Genomic DNA, 22,522 nt, shown 5'->3' with positions numbered 1-22,522 from the left:
ACATATTCCAGAGTGGCCTGCTAACATGGAATAATACAAATATGATGATCATTTGTGACAAATTAACAGCAGAAACGGGCATGCAAACATCTAATGACACTGGGGTCGAATGTATGTGACAACTAGACTTGGTTGGAGGTGAGGGGGAGAGGTCAGGTTATATCTGACTCCCAGATTCATTTTCTTCACATGTGTTTACATCTGTATATCATTTTTAGTCAATTAGATTTTCTATATTGTAATTTTTACTATTTTGGTATAGTCTACACACACATACAATAGATGCTGTGCGGTGATTACACCAACCTCTTGATTAAACGTTATAATTTTATTGTTGTTATCGGAGTCGAGGATCTAAGGACAGAGGGTGTTGTGTGCTGTACAGATAAAGGCCCTCGAGGCATGTTGGGCGATATAGACTTCAATCATTGTCTGACATGTCTGTCCAGAATGTCATCACTTCCTCATTTCATCCTGTTAGATATTTGCGTGAAATTGACAGAATTAGCATATAAACTCTTGGCCAAGAACGCGTTCGTTTTGAGGTCACGGTGACCTTTGACCACCTAATCAGTTCAACCTTGAGTGCAAGTGCTAAATTTCCCTCAAGGCATTCTTGGGATATCACGAGAATCGGATGGACATCGGGCCACAGTGACCTTTGACCTCCAAATTCTGATCAGTTCATTGTTTTTCTTTCAGGCCAACTTGAATAAATTCCCCTCCGGGTTTCCTGAGATATTGCTGAGAAGAGATCAGGCGGATAGCCAATCGGAAAACATAACGCCTCCCGCTGCCGGCATAATAAAATAACCTTGACTGAAAAAATTATGTGTATTATGTTATTTTAGGCCGTTTTTTTATTTTTCATCAATGAGATGAAGCTTCTTGTTTTCAGGAAGGAAATGTTTTAACTGCACCAAAAAAATCTATGGCACATTATTGCCAATACCTGTTTTTAAAATTGCAGTGTGAATGTAATATTTACTACTGATGTTCCAATTAAAAAACTATTAAAAAACACATTTTTGGTCTCATCTTTTTGAAGTCGTAATGGTTTTCCTTTATTCTGACGGTGGAACCGATGTGCTTTCAGCTACTTTATTCACTTTCCAACATTCTCACGTTATATTTTTGTTTTTCCTCATTTACTTTCCCATAAAACGCAGAAATGATATTGTCGTGTGATGCGGTGAAGATGAAAACGCAGGAAACCTTCCACAACAGCTGTACAACACCTCAGTAGCTGGCGTAGTAGCATTATAAAGTGTACATTCCACCATATAACCAAAACACTTTGTGAACTACAGATGCTCTCAATGATTTAATTTTGTAGTTGTAGTTCTTTGTAGTTCTTATATTCTTATATTTTCGGTCTCATAATTTAGTCTCACATCCCGGCTCAGAGGTCTGAACACCTCCCATGTTAACGTTCATGATAATGAGTATTTCTGTTATGCCGTGACAGTTTACACCACGCCACTCTCGTATTTAACACTCTTATTTTAGACCTGACACTCACAGAGAGAGAGAGAGAAGAGAGAGAGCTCCTAACTTGTTCCCATCTTGCACCGCTCCAGCTCTCTTGTCAGACGCCTTAAGTGTTACTATATATGGAGAATGAGCCCGAGTGACATGGTCACCTGTCACATTCAAAGGGAATGGGCGCATCTCTCTCTCTCTCTCTTTCTCTCTCCTTCTCTCCCTCTCTCTCTCTCTCTCTCCCTCTCTCTCTCTCCCTCTCTCTCTTCCTCTCTCTCTCCCTCTCTCCCTCCGTGGTGCACCTTTGACTGTTGCCGTGGCACGGGGTCAAAAATCATCTGCACCTGCAGCTGAGGGAGCTGTCTGTCAAGTCAGCACCTGCCATCAGGCTCTGGATGGACTCCACCGGGGCCTCCGCGAAAATTAGTTCAAAGTTGTAGTTTTTTCTGCTTTTCTTGCTTTCTTGCTTTCTTGAGTGACGCCTCAGGAGATCTGCCATGACCGCAGACACGCACGGCCTCTGAAGAGGGTGCCTCACGTTATGATATAACAACATCTCCAAAAAGGAGCAAAGAAAGGACGTAAAACAGTTGATACTGATCACACGGGTGGACAGCAGAGGAGGTTATTAACTGGCATATTCCAAGGGGCAGCTTGTCAATTTATAACCTTTATTTTGTTGTATACCTAAGCGAGCTGATTGTGACAGTTGCACTTAGAATCAGATCAGGTCAATGGTTGCAGTGAGAAGACATTTTACAACAGGGATTTCTGCATAGAGAGCCAAAGTAAAACGAGAACTTCTGGTTCTGTTTTTGGAATAAGAAAACCTCATTCAGAAGCCCATTGATGTCGTTCAGCTTTTTGTGTTTGGATAAAGAGGGTAAAAAAAAAAACTCTCTTCTCTCTGCACTGACCTGGCCCAGGGCTGATCTGGTTGTCGTAGAGGTGGATGTCATCTCCGCAGGCGATTGGCGAGTCTTGTCCCTCCTCTCGGCCCTCGCTGCCCTCCTCCTGCTCCACCTCCCGCTGCTCTGGGGACACAACAGCACAGGGTCACCTCCTGAAACCTCACCGGCTACCAGACCGGGCAGCCAGCCTGCTTTTATTCTTGTTATTATCATCTTCAGCCAAAGCAGCTGGCAAGTCCAGGAATTACTGGGTACTTCCTGCACAATATGTCACCAGACAGCTCAAGACAAATTATGCTTATGTATTTGTAAAACATGTTACACAAATATTATAAAGAATCCATTAATACAAGTATGTACATTTCCTTGTGTTATGTTGGCAGAATACAATGAATACTATATTCAATTCATAATGAATACATAAAAACATAGAAGGCTATATTAAATAAAGTACAAAAATAAAGTATTATTAGTATGTAAAAATGTTCAATAACAACTAAAATCCCATGAAAGTAAAATCCTGTCAGATTTGTGCTTAACAAGAGGTTCAGACAGCGACAAAATATTATTACTGAAGAAGAAATTATGCCTTTCTGTGACACCTTATCTGATAGTCAATGAACCACCTGACACTTTAATAGGCATCTGGTGCTTAAAAAAAAGAAGAGAATCCTCTGAATTAGATGCAAATATTGTTTTAGTGTCACCTGAAGCGTATCACCCGGAGGCTCACATGTCAAATATGCTCTCAGATTTTACAGCAGGTTGAGAGTAAAACAAAAAAGCTTTTAACTGCAGGATTTGGTTAAAAACAGGGTTTTTATAGTTTGTAATATATATAAGGCTGTAACTAACACTCGTTTTCATTATTAATTCATCTTATAAGTGTTTTCTCTATTAATTAATTAATTAATCATTTGGTCTTTTACAGTACAAACAAATAGATACATAAATCACAAGGTACCAGAGCCGATGGTCACATCTTAACATGTTATTTATACAACCTTCCAAAGATATTCAGTAACCTATCATAGAAGGAAATCTTTTCCACAAATGAGATTTAAGTGGTTTAACAGTTCCAGCTCTATTATATTTGACAATTGGTCTGATTTTGATCTTGAATGAGAATCAGAAACTACTAAAAATCTGTATAGAGGTCGAAATGTGATCAAATGTTAATTATTTCATGGAGGAAAATGTTTAAAAGGTTTAAAAGCTAACCAAACAATGACCAACGATGTAGCTCGCTCTGTAATAATGTGGAATTATGTTTTGGTTGATGTGAAGGCTTCAATTTTGTGTATACCTATTTTATGTATATCGATTTTTTTAAGTAAAACGGCCTTATAGGCAAACATATTCCGTTTGTCTTTGTTGATCAATCAATCTATTGCTATTGATTTACCTGGAAGAGATTTATTCATTATTATTACTACACTGCAGAGGTAACTTATAGGCCAGATAGGACCCAGACCCCGTCCTATCTGGACCTGCACCTAAAACTGATGGATTATTGCGAAATATTAACAATTTTGACAGAGCCTTTACGGCACTGATTGATTGGCTACTCAGCCAATCAATCAGTGCCTTGTGATAAGCGCACGCACACACACACGCACGCACACGCACACACACACACACACACACACACACACACACACACACACACACGGGGGAGGAAGAGACAGGATAATAGTCTGAGAGAAGTCATTTCATGTGGTGCCACTACGAGACAAACGTGCCCACTCAAATCCAAACTCAGGGCACAAAACAGCGTTTGATCATAAGGCACTGAATAAAAACGCGGGTAAAAGACATTAAGACGTTCCAGACCTTTGCTCAAGGAAATCTCCTCTCACTGGACCTCTTTGAATTTTAATTGCATACCCCTGCTTTAATGCATAACTGGGTGTAAGCAGAGGACCTAGAATCGAAAAAACAAATGGCACAGATGGTCAAAGAAATGCTTTTGGATGTTGTTGTTTTGATATGAAGAAAATCTCCCATGATTCAGCAGGTAGTCGGTTCGTAATGACAGGATTTTGTATGGTAGGAAGCATCACAGCACTCAGCCTGGAGCCTGTTTGTATGACTCATCCCAGGTTTTTTTTCTTCTTTCTTCCCGACACAGCAGCCTCTCAAATCCAAACCTACATTAACTAGTGGGCTCCCAAATATCATCCGGCGATCGGGGGCTTGATGCGACGAGAACAATGCTCGTGCTCTTTATCTGCTGACCTTATCCGTGAGGAGGGCCCCGAATTTCAGTTCATCCAGTTTGTCTTGCATCGGGATCATCCCTCAGCAGCACTTGACATTATTTGAACCTCGCTGTGTCTCAGACTCCCCGGCTGGGCAGTGACTTTCAAATCACCTTGAGAGAGAACAGCGGCTGCCGAGCAGGAGGAGCAAATCCACGGCTTGACCTTAATTTCAGAAGAACTTTTTAGAATAGTTATCACTTGCTTTGTAAATATTGTATCTGCTTTTTACTCTATCTATTTATTTAAATCTAACTCCACATATAGTACATTTTCAGATTTAGGGTTGATTTGATTAAACATCTCAATCTGGATTTTTTTCACATCGTGATTCATGAGACGAGGGATGTTTGATATGAAAACACTGAATGATTGATGTGTTTCTTAGAACCGCGTGCGGCGTTCTGCAGCAGCCTTTGACATGTGACATACAGAGAGACTACAGAGGCACAGCCACACAAAGATGTTTGGAAACTTTTGTGCTGAGGATTGCACAACACAGGTCGTGAGGCTGCGACAAACAATCGTTCACGTGGATAGATTCAAATGTCAGTTATTGTTTTGATTTATTTGTAATGCCAAAGGCCAAGGGGACGACTTCAAATGTCTAATTTCGCCCAAATGGCAGACTGGTCGTTTAATGAGTTAGTCAATTAACACAAAAAGTAATGCATAAACATTTTGACTATCGATTTTTTACAACATTTACTAGTTTCAGCTAGTTGGCCCCTTTCTTTTAATTAATTTAAAGTAAACTGAATGTTTTTTTTGTTTTTACACGGAAGCAAAGCAATGTTCCATTCTTCACACATTGCATGTTTTTTTTGTCTTCTGTGTTGTCGGCCACAAAGAACACAATTTAACCCCAAAAAACGTGCATCCGTAATCAGATTCACTCGCTTACAATTGCTTCGCAAGCACACTGAATGAGCACATTGATAGTTGTTATGACTCGGAGACAACTATTCACACTCATAATGACACAGAAGGCAGCGGTACAACAGAATCACTTCTACAGTGCAAGACATAAAACAATCATTTTCATCATCATTTTTCATGTCACCCTGCTCACAGCCTTTGATCGCCAACAGCATCCGGATTCCAGACCGGCCGTCACTAATGAACCTCTGAGGTGACGATGGTGGATGATGCTTGCTTGCCTACAATAATGAAATTGCATATATATATAGATATATATATAAAAAAAGAAGCCGTATAACGACAGTTGTGTTGGGCTGCAGCGGGAGGCCTTCCCCGATTCTGCTGAGTGAATCTGTGTTGCAGGAGGGGGATAATTGGCTGTGGGGAGACAGGGAGAGCCAATGCAAGCATACTCTGTCCTGACTGCTTGTGCTGCACATACTAATTGGGTGCCTCTCCTTGGCTTGAAGGTAATGAAACTGCCGTTATCATAACAGCCGGAGCAAAGTTTATTATTTATATCCAAATGCAGTGGAGTGTGAGAGCTGGGAGAGTTTTTGGTGTCTGTGCTGCAGCTCTAATCTGTCAATGACATCTTTCACGACATCATTGGCAATATGCAAATAATTAATAAAAAAATCCCACTATCCATCATTAAACGCTCACGCTTTTCTATTCACATTGCGTCTCCTCCTATAGGTGTAGGTGTCTTTTTGTATTATCTCCAAGTGAGGATATAGAATAGTTTGCACAATCCAGTTGAAATTCATAGACATTTTTCTTTTTTTTAACACTCAGAAATCTAATCCTCACTAAAATGAATGCCATGCAAGAGAGCCAATAAAACAATTTGACATTTAAACACCTCATACCACTGAGATGTTTGGCTGCCAGCATATTTTAGTCTCACCATGATGAAACTATATAAGTCAGTTGAACATTTGACCATGTGGTCAGTCACAGCTGACTCATATTTAAACAGATAGCACTAAACCCCTGAATACAACTCATGCATTCCTTATTATTGCTTGCTTTATTTATTGAGCACCTTTAAAAACAGATACTGCCCTGTAGCAACAGAGGAAGAACATATAAACTCGGATTAAAACAGAAATAAGTAATAATAACAATAATAAAGCGGTAAAAAGAGGATATGTTCTGGTGGTGGCTCAGACTCACCCATTTCTTGAAAGAAGTATCCATTCTTGGACATCCCAGAGGGTGGTTCCTCTGCAGGAGAGAAAGCACAACAGAGAGAGAATCACTGAGGTGAAACTGGTCACAGTAACAGGCCCTGCAGGGAGCAATTTTCATTTCGACATGAGGTATTTCTATTAAACAGTAATTGTTGGTATGAAAGATAGTTAAAAGATACAAATGTGAGCCATTATCCGACTTCTGTTAGTCATTAATTGGTAATGTTCAAGAGGGAAAGACTGGTGCATTTAAGTGTAAGCATATCATGGATCCACTTCACAAAACACTATTAATTCATTCATACACTGACTTATGCATCAAGTATCTGCCTCCTAATGGGCATTAGGATGAGATGACTGACTAATGACACACTGAAAACTGCAAAAAAATTTGTTCTCTCAATTTAGTTTGGTATGGAAACGTTTTTTCTTCCGGACTGAACAGCTACAGTTTTACTACTTTGTTAAGTTCAGTAAGAAAAAAAAACATCATGGTTTGGTTTAAAAATAACTACAAAATTGGAACAAAACAAAACAAAACGGCTAGAAAAGTACTTGGTTGGGTTTATGCAACAAAACTACTACCTGGTAACGTTTTGGCAACAAAAGTACTTTGTTCACACGAGAAGAGAACCGCAGTCTTCCGAGTGAAAGCCCTTTGTTGAAAACGTTTCCCTCAAACGTAATTCATAAAGCAATTTCAGTGTATGGTAACGGGATTTTGAGGAGACAGGGCTGCTTTATAACGTTAGTTTTCCTTTCTGGCCTCCAACAGATCAGAGGAATGATTTCTGCTGCAGCTTGAGGGTTTCGTCACTTGAATGTAAACTCTGTTGTTCTTGGGCGTCCGCTGAAGCTACTGATGCTGTGCAGCTTCTCATATCTAGTCCTGTGTCTTATACGCAGCTACAGCCGACACCTTCGATGTACAGTATCCTAAGTGCTAAAGTCAAGATGAAATGAAAAGTTTAAGATCATATCTCCATGCATATTGTGCAACTATTTAACAATATACATCTTTTTAAATGAAAGTTAAATCATCTTTTCTTGCCGTAAAACAAAACATGGCGTATGCCTACGTAAGCTAGAACCAACCAATGTAAACCAATACTATCTTAACATCCATCCATCAATCAACCTGCAACCTTTTGTCATACGAAGCTCCGTATCTCGCTACTTTCCAGCCCGCCCACTTTTTAGCGGTCAATTATAGGCAGAGGATTTGATTTAAGTCCCTCTTGTAACTGTACACGGCTCAAATATCCTGTTTCTCTGGGGAATATCTCACAGTACAGAAGATAAAGACGCTCTAACTTCAGGTTCATTGAGACTTTTTGAAAAACAAAGTGGCAAATTGCACGAATGCTTCGGAAATATTTTTGTGACTGGTGTTTTGACTCTGTAATCTGTTGTTATCCGTTGTACGTAATGCTGGTGATGAAGCATTTAAATGCATTTTATCTGTGGCACATTGCCTTCCAGTTAACCTAAAGACTGTGCGTGTGCATTGCTCAACCTGTTGCCCTGATGGATGTGTGGCCATAAAAGGAAATGTTTTATGCTTGCTGGAGACCTCTTCTTCGATATTTTGATGGACTTTCTTCTGATATGGTGTTGTAGTATGCCATGACCTGCTGTTACGGACTCTTTCCTTGGAGCCCACCCCCACCCCACCCCCGAGCCTGTGCTTGACCTAATAACAAATGCTGAAGTCCAGTTACTCTTTTGCTAGTGCAGGTTCTCATTTGCTGAGCCAGGATGCGAGCAGCTATCGTGTATCGTTGATTTTATATAACTGTTCATTTACTAATTCTTAATTCATTTTTATTTATTTTTCATTAGATTTTGTTTTGTTTTGTTTTGTTTTGTTTTGTTTGTCTGTGTATCCTCAATTAAGAGGTTGTTGTTTTTGTTGGTCGGGGAGGGAGTTTGTTTTGAATGATACTGTTGACCTGAATCAGAACATTTATCCAGGAATGTGCTTTCCTTTCCAAGTTTTCCTTATTAGTGGGTTACCTCACCTTTAGATTGCTTTTTTCAAGATTCATGGAAGATAATCTTTCACGGCGTCCCACTTTTTTTAGGTTCAAAGTTTAAGATTGTTCAAGAGCTCATCTTTTGATAATAAAACATGCGTGAGAGCAGTGTTTCAATGGAAAAAATAAATAAAAAAATAAAATAAAAGGAAATGAGCTGTTCCACAGTAAACACTATTTAGATTGTGAGTCGATCGTTAGATCTCGCCTCCTAATGCGGCCACAGCTGTCAAAGACACTGAGCAAGAGTGAGCACAAAGTGGGCAACCATGCAGTTCAAGCACGAGGCAAAAAGAAGAATTCCCATTCGATGTTACCATAAAAATGTAAGGGCTTCATTTCTAACATGTTCATTAGGTAGAACATGTTTTAACAGGCAATGCTTATATGCAGCAACAGTCTTTTCATCAGCAAAGGTCTTTGCTCACACATTCAGTGATAAATTCACAGTGAGTTTTGCTTCCAGGCGAGCAATCGTTTTGCAACGGTGAATATCTCATTTTGGAACCAAACTTAATCTGGTGAAGAGCTCCACTACAAATGCACTGAGCGGGAATTTAGAGTACAACATTTCAGAGTGTTTGTCACGCGTCCCTGTGGATGCGTGCTGCATGTGGATGGCACAGAAAGACGAGGCAGATATGGGGAGGGGATACTTTGAAGGTTATTGAGAAATTGTGTGCTGAAGGCAAGGAGGGGTTGAGGGGGGGGCTACCATATTCTTCAGTCAGGCTCCTCTTGATAATTAACCTAATATGTTTATACATATTCATCCTACAACCAGAGATCAACAGCATGTCTCACAGGTATTTTCCCTGCTAAAATCACAGCCGTCCAACACAAAGGCACAATCACACACACAAAATCACACAAACTTTTTTTTCCCGGGTTGACTTTTTCTTCGAGACAAAATTACGTTAATAATGAAAGTCAGGTTTAGGCAAAACATCATGATTGGGCTTAAAACTATTAGTTACAGTTAGGTTGAGGGAACAAAATCACGACAATAAAACCCCAACATGGTGTTGAACCAGTCTTCTGGTTGGAAGTCCTGTTTGTTGGACCCCTCCACCTCCCCTTCTGCCCACCAATAGTCGTCTTTTGGGATATTATAAAGTACGTCACTTGCTCTGACTGTTGCTTAGTCACAGGGATGCTTTTAATTTGTGTGTCCACCATTAGGAAGGCTTCTAATTGACTTTCCATTGGCATTAGTTTTGTCCTGAGCGACATGAAAACAAACTGTCATTTTTTGTCCATGTAACCAATTGATTGCATTTTATGAGTAATTCACAAACTGCCGTGATACTGGGCTGTAGAAGCACATCCACAAACACTATCAAGTGACTATGTTTACATAGCAAACCCAGACTAGCGAAGCAGCTCGCGGACAGTGTTCAATAGTGAGAGCACAGCCTCCGTCTTTCAATCCTTTAACAACATTCTGTAAAACATAGATCCAAAAACCTGTTAATCTCCAACTCTTTCATCACGTTTAAAAAGGTAGGTATGTTTCTCATTCCGACCACATATATGGGCTTTTCCTTTGGGCATACATCTCTGCAAACTGTTGGTTTGTGTAAAACCGTAAACAGGCAAGATGCTGTGTGTTGCAAACTGCAGCAAAACCCTCACTAAGACGCAAACTCTCCTAAAACTTGAATAATCGGAAAACGCTCCATTCTGAATAAGGCCTAATTTGGGTATGCATGTAAAACAAATCAGTAAAACTACACTGCAACTATGTAAAACTGTGATAAAGAAGAGGAATGTCAAGATATATCTCCTCCTGAAAGGATTCTTTGATGTGCCAAGCATGCAAAAGAAATAGAATGCAATTTTAATTATACAAAATGCTGCTTCACTCTTGAGGTTGGGCGGAGAGGAAAAAAAGAGTTCAAGAACCGGGGATTCATTTATCCCCACAACAATTCGCTTGTTTAATTTAACCACGTAATTACAGCTGCTTTGGTCTATAATATATATTTGCATTATGCTTCAAGTTTAGTTAAGTCTGCCTCTCTGGTGGTTCGACTCTTTTCACTCAATGTTGATTTTTCATGTATTTTTTTAAAAATATCTTTATGAAAGAGTAATCGAAAAGCAAATTACAAGTATTTCATATTCATATGTTGGTGATTATATGCTGTTGTTTGTATGATGGAGTTTTTCACATTACAAAATCCTTCTAAAGTGAGAAACACCTCCCTGCCTTTTTTTTCAAAACTGAAATTAATTAAATTGAAATAAATTGATGTGTTAACCCATTGTAGGGACCTTCAAGACCGTATGACTGGCTACTAATCGAAAAAGACTTTTAAATGTCAAAGACTGACCCTTGACTGGATATTCCTAATTTTTGCTGCTACTTCTTTACTTGATGCACTCGTCAAACTATAAGAGAAAAGCATCTCTTCACATCTGGTTTACAGTACTCCTTTCTGAAACCAATAAGAAATGTGACAACTGGGTTGACTGCGTCTTTTGTTTTCACAAGGAATTCCAACAATGAAAACAGGACTTTTTTTTTCGGTTGTAGATCTTTTTGATTTACGACAAGAAGAATAAAGTTTGTCAAACTAAACTCCCTAGTGTGTTTTTTTTCCTTCTATTTCTCCTGTCCTGGCTTCCTCAAATATCAAAACACACAAATCAATTCCCTCGTCTGAGTTTCCATGTGAACAGAAATGTGTGGGAACATTTCTCCGGCATTATTTCTCCGACATCCCCTTCTGCCTCTGCATTACCGAGTGTGTTTTTGATTGTGATGTCAGTCACATAAACATACATTTTCCCCTCACCTTCCTACACAACACACACAGGTCAATCACATCCTTGCCGTGCAGTCTGCTTAGCTGCAATCGCTGCATTAAACATATCTTTCAGAGCACAAATACTCAGGCTATGAGCATAATGGATATACAGCTATATCAATATGTTGTATTTTGCACACCTGGGTTATGTATTTTCTTCTTCTATCATTAAGTAATTTCTATATGTGCGGCGAAATAAACAAAATAGCTCTGTGTTTTTTCTAGTACACATTTCCGACGTAATGCAAACTATGAGCTATCATGAAGGTAATAGCGTTATTAGGATTATTAAACCCCTTTCAGACAGTTTTACGTAATGTGTGATATACCTTTTACACAGTAGTCTCATGTCTTAATACACAAGTAAAGTCTAATTTTATTTGGACGAGACTTAACATTTCCATAACACGTCTGAGCCGAAAGCCACATAACATAGCGGCTGCAGCAGCCCGACGTTAAATCGAGAGAGATTAAATCGGCATGTTCCGCCTTGTTGAGAGTGCTGCAATACATGCATCACTATGCAGTTATCATCTCTTATGTATCAGTTTAATAAACCGTATATATATATATATATATATATATATATATATATGAGTGAGACAATTTTTCAGTGCGTTGTCTGGGCGATTCATTTTTCACCAGATCAGTCTATAATTTATTTTTTTAAAAGCCCTTGCATTGTGGGGGCAAGTGGTAGACAAAACAGAATTATAAAAAAGAGCTGCAATTAATCAACCAATTATTTTCTTGATTAATTGTTTAGTCTAAGAAATGTTAAATATTGTGAAAAAGTCCCCTTCACAATTTCTAAGAGCAGAAGGCGGCATCTACAAATTGCAGGTTTTGTCTGACAAAATGTCCCAAACCCAAAGATATTTAATGTACTATAATATATGACAAAAAGAAGCAGAATATCGTTTATCAACATTGCAGATTAATTGACCCAATGTTCTACATATGGGATTCAGAGCATTAATATAGCAAGCAAGTGACCATATTTCGACTGCGTCGGAGTGACGATTCTGGTAGTGACCTGTCAATCACAGTAAGCCCCGCCCTAAAGCATACTCAACACTGTTGTCGGTCTTTGCACTGTTATCTTCTAGCCATCGAATCGGCCGTCTCCATGTTGAGAGCCGTGTGTAGGCAACAGAAATGCTCTGAATTCCATATTAAAAAACTTTTAACAATGAATTAACTAATTGTTTAGGCACTAATAATAATAATCAGACAAGCACTTCCTATCTCTTGTTAATAGTTACATTTTCATTAATTCCATCTGCATGCATGAATTTAAGAATATCCAGCAAAACACTTTATAAGTGAGGAAACAGAAATTAAATTCACAACTTAAACCTCATCGGGCTTTGTAAAATAGGCCATAGAATTCTCCATTTAATAATTTATGAAGTTTATGGAAAAAACTTGATTGGGAGAGTCACTGGAGATTCCTTGATGCAGTCTGAGAGAGAACAGAGCGCTGCTTCCTCTCATGCATCTATTGGCAAATATCTTTGACTGCAATTTAGAATTTTTTATTGTCAATTAATGTGCCAATTATTTTATCAATTAGTTGTTTATTCCATGAAACATCAGAAAACAGAACCCAAGATAAAGTTGTGCCTTATTTTCTCCGATCCAAAATGATCAGTTTACAATAATATAAAGACGAGGAAAAGATGAACATTCTCCCATTTAAAGGAGCTGCAACCTTCAAATGTTTGGCTATTTTTAAAACTATTATTATTCCTGTCATGTCCGAATACAGCCGTAAGGCAGCGCATTGAAAGTCTCTCGTGTCCGAAGGATAAACAGCTGTTGCTTTGACAGATTATTATCAATATTATTAAGTGTTAGTAATAAAAGTGGGCAAAAGGATAGTTACAGAAAATCAACAATCTTTAGTACTCACAGAGACGTTGGAAAATCATTGAACAAAAGCCAATCTGTCTCTTTCCTGGAGGGCTTCTTCTTTTGCTCTCATTTATTTATGTGGCGCATTATGGTAGCTTCCTGTGGACGCGGTGCTGCAGCGCCTTAGTCTCTGAGAGCTGCGATCAGGAGCAGCACTGCGAAGATTCACGCGCTCTGAGAGCATTGAGCTGTTTGGCACCAACAGATGCGGAGAGAGATTTAGTTGGATTGAAGGGGACTGCATGTTATCCATGTAATGGCTTTTCCAGATCAATGAAAATACAGCAGGAGCGCCGCTCCGTTGTGAGAGTCCAAGCTTCACTTAAACAAATAAAGAGCTTTGTTCCAACGCTCACTCGGAAATTAACGGCAACACAAAAGTTTTATTCTCTCTCAAGGTCCATCCTTTTCGAAATTTCTTTTGTTTTTGGTAACGTCTTTGTCCGCTATAATAACATGCAGACTGTTGTTAGACAGCCGATTAAAGGCTTTTACATACTTCATGCTCTGATGGTATTGATGAGAGGCTCACAAGAAGTCTTGAAGGTCTGTAGTGAATTCAGAATCCATTCAGATTCACTTGAATGGTGCAAAGTGAGACATACTGACTGAAAACAAAGGTACAAGGACACCTGCAGCGAGGGACTGGAACATATCGAAAAAAATACTAGACTGCTAAACTGGTGGAACATTATATAATTTTAGAGATTCAGGTTCAAGATAAAATATATTTATATATATAGAGAGAAATTTGCCTTAAAAACATAACCAAAGATTAGGTATAGTAACTCCTACATTCAAAGTACATTTACTGGTTTCAAACAAGAACCAAAACAATAAATAAATAAAAAACAGAAAATACCTGGTTGTTAAAACAAAGTGAAAATATTTCAAACTTCTTTTTCTATATTTTGTCATCACTCATTATTGTACCTTATTACACATTTGTGTGAAATTGTCATGATTAGCATATTCATTCCTGAGTTTGAATTAATGCGTTTTGTGAGGTCACAGGGACCTTTGACCTCCAAAATCCAATCAGTTCATCCTTGAGTCCAAGAGACATTTTTAAAACTCAGGTTCATGAGAATGGGACGGAGAGAGAAACATAGGAGGCCAAGCAGTGGTGGATAACGACAGTAGATTCAGGAGACATGAAACAAAGGTGAGACAGTTGTGTGTTTGTGTGTAGAAATGATACCAGGTATCAGCCCGATGCTGGGCTCATGTGCACATAAAACTACTCCGATACTACTGCATCCGATACCATTGTGTTCATTGTCGTGGACACATGCAGCTTCTTAAACTATTCAACTGACAGCAATAATCGGTCAAAATATGTATTGATGGTTAAACGGTTAATGATCAACATCCTTTTTGCAAACTATGCTCTGTTTGTATCAGGAAAACATTAAGTTGAATGTGAAAATGTCATCAACTGCATCATGTTGTACATTCAAATGGTTACAGAACATATAAATATAAAGATGTAAGTATCTTTGTTAACTGAACTGTAATGATGTTGTATTCAGTACTTGGTGTACATGGTATCGGTGCAAATCTATTTATGTTTGTGTGTCTGATTGAGTCGACCACATTCTGAGAAAGTCCGATCTGAGCACAAGCCACAATTACATCACAGCAGGGGCTCGCGATGACATGTTGACCCGACACAAGTCACATATGGTTCTTCAACGTCGTCCCTTCTGCGGATGAACTCTGTCGTCTACATTATTCTTCTGCAACAACCGCATGAAAACACAGTTGAAGTCAGCCAACGCCATGATGGTGTTGACAGTCACACCAGATGTGATTCTTATTGGCCGTTTCAAGGTCGTGCAAACGCTGCTTCTTCTTTCAGCCCATTGAGTTCAGGTCATTGATTCATTTATTGATTGTTTCATGCCATTAACTTTAATTCAATTTTTTTTATTTTACTTATTTATTGAGGATTATTATTTTGATTGTTGCAAAATCCCTTGTTAATCTCACATTTTACTATCAAATTAATGTGCTGACTATTTGCAGGAGGTCTTCCATTTGTTGAGGGAGAGGTAACTAAGAATAAAAGAGGGGATTTATATCATGCTATTTATAACTCCTAATTGCCTTTATTTCATACTTCCCAAAACTGGTTCCATATATAATATATATGCAAAAAAAGAGAAACATGCATGCTCCATTTCCCGCATAAAGAAATGGCATTTAAAAAAACTTTAAGTTTGGTAACAACATGTTAACTACATGTATCAGATCATCCATACCCATGTTTTTTGGGTAGAAAGGAGCCACTTGGCGCCAAATGTCTGGATATTACCTGATTTAAATTTTTGCAAATAGCACAGGCATTAGCCTGCCTTTCACACTCGGGTGCTTTGGCAAACACACTGATTATTTTTGTCTTATTTGTGCAGGTGGAAAAGGTGGAAACGCGAACAGCTACTGGTTTCAGTTGCTGAGTTGTTATTACTGCCCCCTGCTGGCACGGTTCCATGGATGTTTTTTACATCCAGCATTTCATCAGATCTGTAACCAAGAAAATATTGACAGGCACCTTAGATCTGCTCCTTGTTGGAGTATTTTCTGTGGGTACTCTAATCTGCGGGAATAAAAATGATATGCAAACAGTAACCGCCGTATGTATGCATGCACATATATCTGCCTAGAAACAGGTATAGTTGAACACCTAAACAGTTTCTGGCCCACGGTGATTATGAGAAAAAAAAAATTAATCGTTTATAGCTTTTTTTTCAAACACATTTTGGCCTCGCAGACTCACTAAGACGAATGAATGCACAGGGACAAAAACGCTTTCGTAACGCACGCATGCATGCAGATTATCTCACAAAGACAACGAGAAAGCTTCTGTAAAAAGGAAATTATTCTTGCACATTTCTCTTTGGTCTGCGTTTGATTTATTTCTGAGTTGAGTTTTAAAAGCCTCTGGAAGTCATTTATTAAATGAATCGTTTATCGGATCCGTGTTGATGTTTTCGATGAAACAAATGCAAACAGTGGTTAGACCAAACCGACTGTTAGCGCAGCTCTTAAAGGAAGAGAAAGTTCCGTCTTTAAAAGTATGGTCGATGCAGAGAAGTGATAACCTTCTGCAGAAAAGAGGAAGCTGTCCACTTGCATATAGTATCACACAAATCCCTTTCACTGCTCTGCTTCGCGTGTGTGTGTGTGTGTGTGTCTGTGTGTGTGTGTGTGTGTGTGTGTGTGCAGGCCTTTTACGTAGAATCAGTCCTTTTATCATCGCCCAACACATACATAAGGGAAATATCAGTCAGTCAGCCGAGTTTACATGTCACAAACCCACAAGCAAGGCAACATCTGCTCCGTTGATCACACTGTAGTGTCAGCACATGCCACATCACAAACTCTTTACCTCCTGATAAACCCAAACCTTCATATGATACGGGCTATCAGAAATAAAAAATTAAACACAAATAAAAAAAGATGGCAGGCAGCAGTGGTTGTGGTTTTTGCATCAGTTGGAGGAGTGACACATCAAGTCAGCCGTATTATTACATAATGTTCTGTATCTGCAAACGCAAATACACCAGCGGTATCAAATAGGGCTGCAACAACGAATCGATAAAATCGATAAAAATCGATTAGCAAAAGTGTTGGCAACGAATTTCATTATCGATTCGTTGTGTCGCGCGATTATTACGGCAGTCATAAAGTCGCGGAGAAAAAAAAAGAGCGGAGCAGAGCCGCCAGCGTGTCTGAGATTGGAGTGAGAGACTGAGAAACGCTGAAGTCGTGATCTTAGCAAAAATAGAACACCTTGGATGTGACGTGTCGAGTCTTGGCCAATCAGCGTTAAGATGTCTACAGCGGCTTCATTTCCCTCAAGCTAGCTATCACGTTAGCTAACGTGTTTGGGTTGTGTATTGTCGTTAAAGTTACGTTCCGTTACAGTGCAGTCTTGCTTGTAGAAAACCGTAACGTGGTGAAACATGCCGTCACCCCCCGGTCTGGTTCAGTTCACGCTGTCACTCGTTAACGTTAAATCGGCACACTGGCGGATCTGGCTGCAGGTTGTTTTTTTACTCAAAGTAGACTGAATCAAATCACGTAGTTGGGCTTAGCCAACAACGTCATTTCGTGGTCGTAAGAGGCCCAGAATGAAATAGTTTAAGGAAGAGGACTCTGTATATGCAGAGCTGAGATGAGGTGGAGCTGGGCCTGGAGGTTTTGGTCAAAACAGACGCGAGAGGAGCAGTACAGCTTCCCACTGTCCCAGTGTTTCATACATATTGATAAAGCAGGGTATGCTAAAGCAGCCTCTACTCCAAGGAGATCAATTAAAAAAAAAAAGGGCTCACATTTGGCAGATGTAAAGCATACATGTGTATGTTTTTAGTGTTAGTCCATTTTAATCTAATTTGTTTAATTAACAGCTCAGGGATGTTCAAGGAGCAACCTGTTTGTGCTTTCTGAACATGTTTTGCACTGTGGATTTGCACTGTCACTTCTGTTTTTGAACAAAGGGTTGGAAATTAATGTTTTTTTGCTTTTTTATCCGATTCATCAATTAATCGGAAAAATAATCAACCGATTAATCGATTATTAAAATAATCGTTAGTTGCAGCCCTAGTATCAAACACTAGCTGACCCTTCCCTCTGCTTTGAGTCTCCTTTATGGTCCCTGTGTTCTCAAAAGAGAAAGGGTCTTCCCACTGTCCTTCAGAAGAAGAAAAACATACATTCAGAGGCAACTTTAGTGTTGATCTATGCCCCAGGCAAAGATCAAGTGCTGGAGGTGTATTGGCAACATTTAAAATGATCTCTGTTCCCAAGTCACAGCACGCCATTACAGCGAAACACTGCAGGAAACCCTGACCATGGCGGTCGTGACAGTCATATCTAGAACCAAACTGTTTACTGGCGGTTTCAGCAGACAAAGCCAAGCGAGAATTCACCGTGAGGGACTAAAAATGCTCCTCACTCACTTAAAAAAAGATGATGGGATCGGAAAAATATTATAAGCATATACTTTAAACTCTAATCTGCAATCACAAGTGTCAACTGGGGGCACAAAAGCATGTTGTTGCAACTACTTTTCGCAATTCTGGTGACCACAAGCGCAATCCCGGTGCAGTGTGGCCCAATTTGGAGGAGGCTAAAGCTGGATGAATATATTTTCTGTAGAAGTAGAGAATCAGCTGGCAAAGTTGAGTTTAAATGAAGGCCATCACCTCTAATCCCCTTTGAAAGCAGCAGGCACTTTAGAAGTTTAGAGAGAAGCAAAGTGCAAAAATATATATCACCAAATACTAATAGGGAGCAGCAAAAACGTATAATTACCCACTCGTCTCGCGGTTGTTTGCCTTCGCCAACCAGTCAAGTTGCAGTTTACATCCACGTCTGTCTAAAATGTCATCACTTCATAATTTTATTCTTATGGGAAATTTGTGTGAAATTGACATAATTAGCATATGAATTCTTGAACCACAGTGACCAAATCCACGAGAATGGGACGGACGGACAAACCGAAATGTCTGTCAAAGGGACGAAGGCATAAGAAAGCTTTGTACATTGAATTAACATTTCAGGAGACACATAAATAAGGAGTTGTTTGTTGGGAAATATTTTAAGTCGAGGACTGTAAGATAAAAATATAGAATATAACCATACTTATCGATCATTTAAAGCACAATAAGTCTTGTGTTGAGACTCCGGATGCTGATAAAATGTTGTGTGCAAAAGCACAGAAGGTGTACCGTCTTTGCTCGATACGGGTAAATCAACAAAGGGATGCACGCTGTTTGACCTTAGTTTAAATACGCAGCGTAAAGCCTGCAGATGCCCTGCATCTAATACTCCTGCTGCTGTTTGATGGCTTACAGTAATGAAGTGAAAGGGGATGGCCTTATACGTTCTACAAGCAGTTGCGGATGGCTTTATTGGTAAGGCTCACTCGTTACTCTAACCCAGTGCAGACTTTGCCTTAATTGCATCAAGAAAAGCGTGTATTGATGTGTATTTAAATGCTCCAAGACAACAGGAAGTCAACTTATACGACCTTTGGTGTGTACATAAACCAGCCGAGCTGAAGCCGAGCCAACCGAGCCATCCATTGCAGGGTAGCGCGCTGCAGGTACATGCAAAAACAGATGTCAGTCCCCCCAGGAGGGGACAAACCCTGGAATTTAAGAGAGAGGTGAGGCTGAGAGTCTGAAGTGAAGAGGGCAAGAGATTAAAAAGGTGCCCCCGCTGCGTTTGTTGGGGAATCTACGAGGGCTCGGCCAGCACCGAGGAGGAGGAGGCTGGGCCTTTTGTTAAATAATTGTGCCCACGGGCTCTCTTGGCATCCGTCCTCTCTGGAGCTGTGGTCGTTGAGAGAGCCCAGGCTGAGAGGGAATTCCTCCCGATGCTCCGCTCCGAGAGCTCGTATACACATTTTAAACAGCAGGCCCCACATTTGGCCTTTATTCGTCTCTTCAGTCGGCATGCTAATCACACCCACATTGTAAATGGCAATTTACAGTTCGCATGGTATTTCCCAAGAGGCGCATGGGCACACTGGAGCCAACGCGTTTTTGTCATCTCCGGTCTGAACCAGGCTGAAAACCTTTTCCCTGATGGAATTTCTGTATTTCATTAATTCGACCTGTTGCTAGTCACGTACTTGTTCATTTGGAAAGCGGTTTGGCAACTTGTCATCACATGAGGTTTGATTTGTAAGGGGAAAAGAACTGATGAACAGAACCAAAAGATTCCTTTGCCGCCTGACCCCCCCGTAAGTGAAATAAAATGTTGTAAACATGAGCTTCAAGTTGCAAGTATTACTCCCGCGTAATTTCTTAAGCGACGGTCAACTACAGCTACTTAACTCCAAGCCGAACATCTCAGATCATTATCCCATCTGGAACTCCGAGACTCCTCATGAAGGAGTGGAACTGTAACTGCTGGTGTACGAGATCTTATCCTTTCCATCACCACCAGGTGAGGGCAAATCCATATTACGCCGGCCACTGAAAACCTGCTGTTGATCCACTAAGTAGAGCCGGTGCTGAAGGGACTCCTCTCTAATCTTGTCCCTGATAAGCAGACAGAAATGGATGGACTGATTGCTCAGGTGGGACACCACCTGGGCCACGCTGCAGCCACTGAGCTACTGAAAGGCAACCACATCAGTGAAGTGAAAAGGCTGGAGCCGATTCTGGTTTGGATGATGTAATAATATGTGCAGAAAGCAGGATTTGGCTTAAACGCATCACAAGGTCACGGCCACTTTGGTCCCAGACAAGTCTTTGCTGGGTTCTCATCACATTTGCCGCAAATAATCCCTTGTTACTCGTCAACTCCACCTGTCAACAAGAGTTGCAGTTTTCTTCTTTTTAGGGCTGTCACTATACAAGGGGATGGCACGCAACCGCCACAACCACTAGGTTCTCATTTAAACAACAATTTGCAATGAGATGATTCACGATAATCATCAAAAATACCGGAATCACTTCACCTTAAAAAAGAAAAATCTTTTTTTTGTGGAAAAAAAAAAACAGACACAGCTATAACTGAATCAATTTGAGGCAGCGGGAGAACAAATGCCGGCAAAAAAGTATTGTCCACTGTATATCTGTGTGTTTCCCCCTCATGTGAGGTCCTTATATGTGTGCATTCCCCTTACCTATGGGAAAATAAGTGATTTGGATTGATAATATTACTGCCTTTGTAATCAAATTCCAGCATTCAGCATTTATAGGTCTTTAACATGTGAGAATCAAACCACTAACCTCAGCAGTGGCGGCACCCAGCCCTGTTCAGTAGCCGCCTCTGTGCTTAGCTTGCCACACTGACAGAATTCATATTGAGCGACCTTGGCTACCTGCTGTTCTCCAGCTAGTCGTTCTATATCTTTATTGCATCATAGATCGAAAGGATTTTTTTGTGGGAAAAATAAATAAATCAAACAATCTTTCATACGGTAATTATAAATCATGTGTACAGGCTACCCTGCATACATAAAGAGTAAATAAATGAAAATAGTATTTGTGTGAGTCGGTTCTTTCTTACTTGATCATTCCTATATTGATAAATCAAGTTTTATTTGTCACTTCAATGTACTTAATACATGAGAACAATAAAGCTTATTAAATCTTATTATAGCAAATAGCACAATCAGGATTAATTAAGTAATTTGCAAATCAACTTTTCAGACTGTTAATTCAGACTGAATCTTGAACTTCAGCAGCTACAAACTGAGATGTAGACCGATCAATTTGGATTTCAGAAACCTGCAGTCAATACATTTTCACCTTTCCAGAGGTGATAGATTTACTGTTGATGTGAACAAACTGAAGTAGTCAATATTACATAAAGAATTGCAGGCTCCTAAACGTATTTCCAAGATGCTTTCCGAGCCCAAATACATTTAAAAGGTCAGACATTCTCTGAATGATAAACTGATCCGCAGTACAGAGCAGCCAACACAAAAACTATTAGTCGAAGAGCGGAGTAGTTCATTGCCAGAGAATGAATCATCAACTACTTTGAGAATCAATTAATCAGTCATTAAAAAAAAAGGTTAAGCAAAATTGTCAAACATTCTCGAGTTCCAGCTTGTTAATTGCATTTCCCTCTGTGATAATAACCTGATCTATCTTTGGTTCTTGGACTGCTGTTTGGACGAAACAATTTTAAGACTTTTTATCTGTAGGTTATTATGTTATGTGTTTCGCCAATTAAGTCCTTCGGAAATTCCACAAATTATAACAAGCCGGAACTGTCGTCCAGCCAGCCGAGCGAGGTAAACACCACATTATTTGATGCATGCTTTTATCCAGAAAACCTTGAAGTAGAATGAGTCACATTGGCAGAAAAAGAAAAAACTCAGTGTCCTTCAGTTGTTTTGAAAGAGATTGGTAGAAATCCTTGTTCACGGAGTATAATGAGCGGCGTTTGCACAAAGCTTCCCCCGGGTTTTCAGTGAAGGACGTCGACAGCGTTAACACGGAAATTTAAGTTTGC

General features: G+C 39.7%; 1 protein-coding gene across 1 annotated transcript in view; it reads right to left on the bottom strand.

Moving 5' to 3' along the window:
• Positions 1 to 22,522, bottom strand: part of slc4a11 (solute carrier family 4 member 11) — a gene marked incomplete at its 5' end in the record, with an annotated part of 82,065 nt that overhangs the window by 50,003 nt on the left and 9,540 nt on the right. The window contains 2 exons of the mRNA XM_079222817.1: positions 2,400 to 2,516; positions 6,755 to 6,805. Of these exons, the coding sequence (XP_079078943.1) occupies positions 2,400 to 2,516; positions 6,755 to 6,805 (168 nt within the window). The remainder of the gene's footprint in view (positions 1 to 2,399; positions 2,517 to 6,754; positions 6,806 to 22,522) is intronic.

Source organism: Taurulus bubalis (genome assembly GCF_910589615.1).
Source record: "Taurulus bubalis genome assembly, chromosome: 1".
In the NCBI taxonomy this organism is placed as follows: Eukaryota; Metazoa; Chordata; class Actinopteri; order Perciformes; family Cottidae; genus Taurulus; species Taurulus bubalis.
This window is presented reverse-complemented; position numbering and strand designations above follow the sequence as displayed.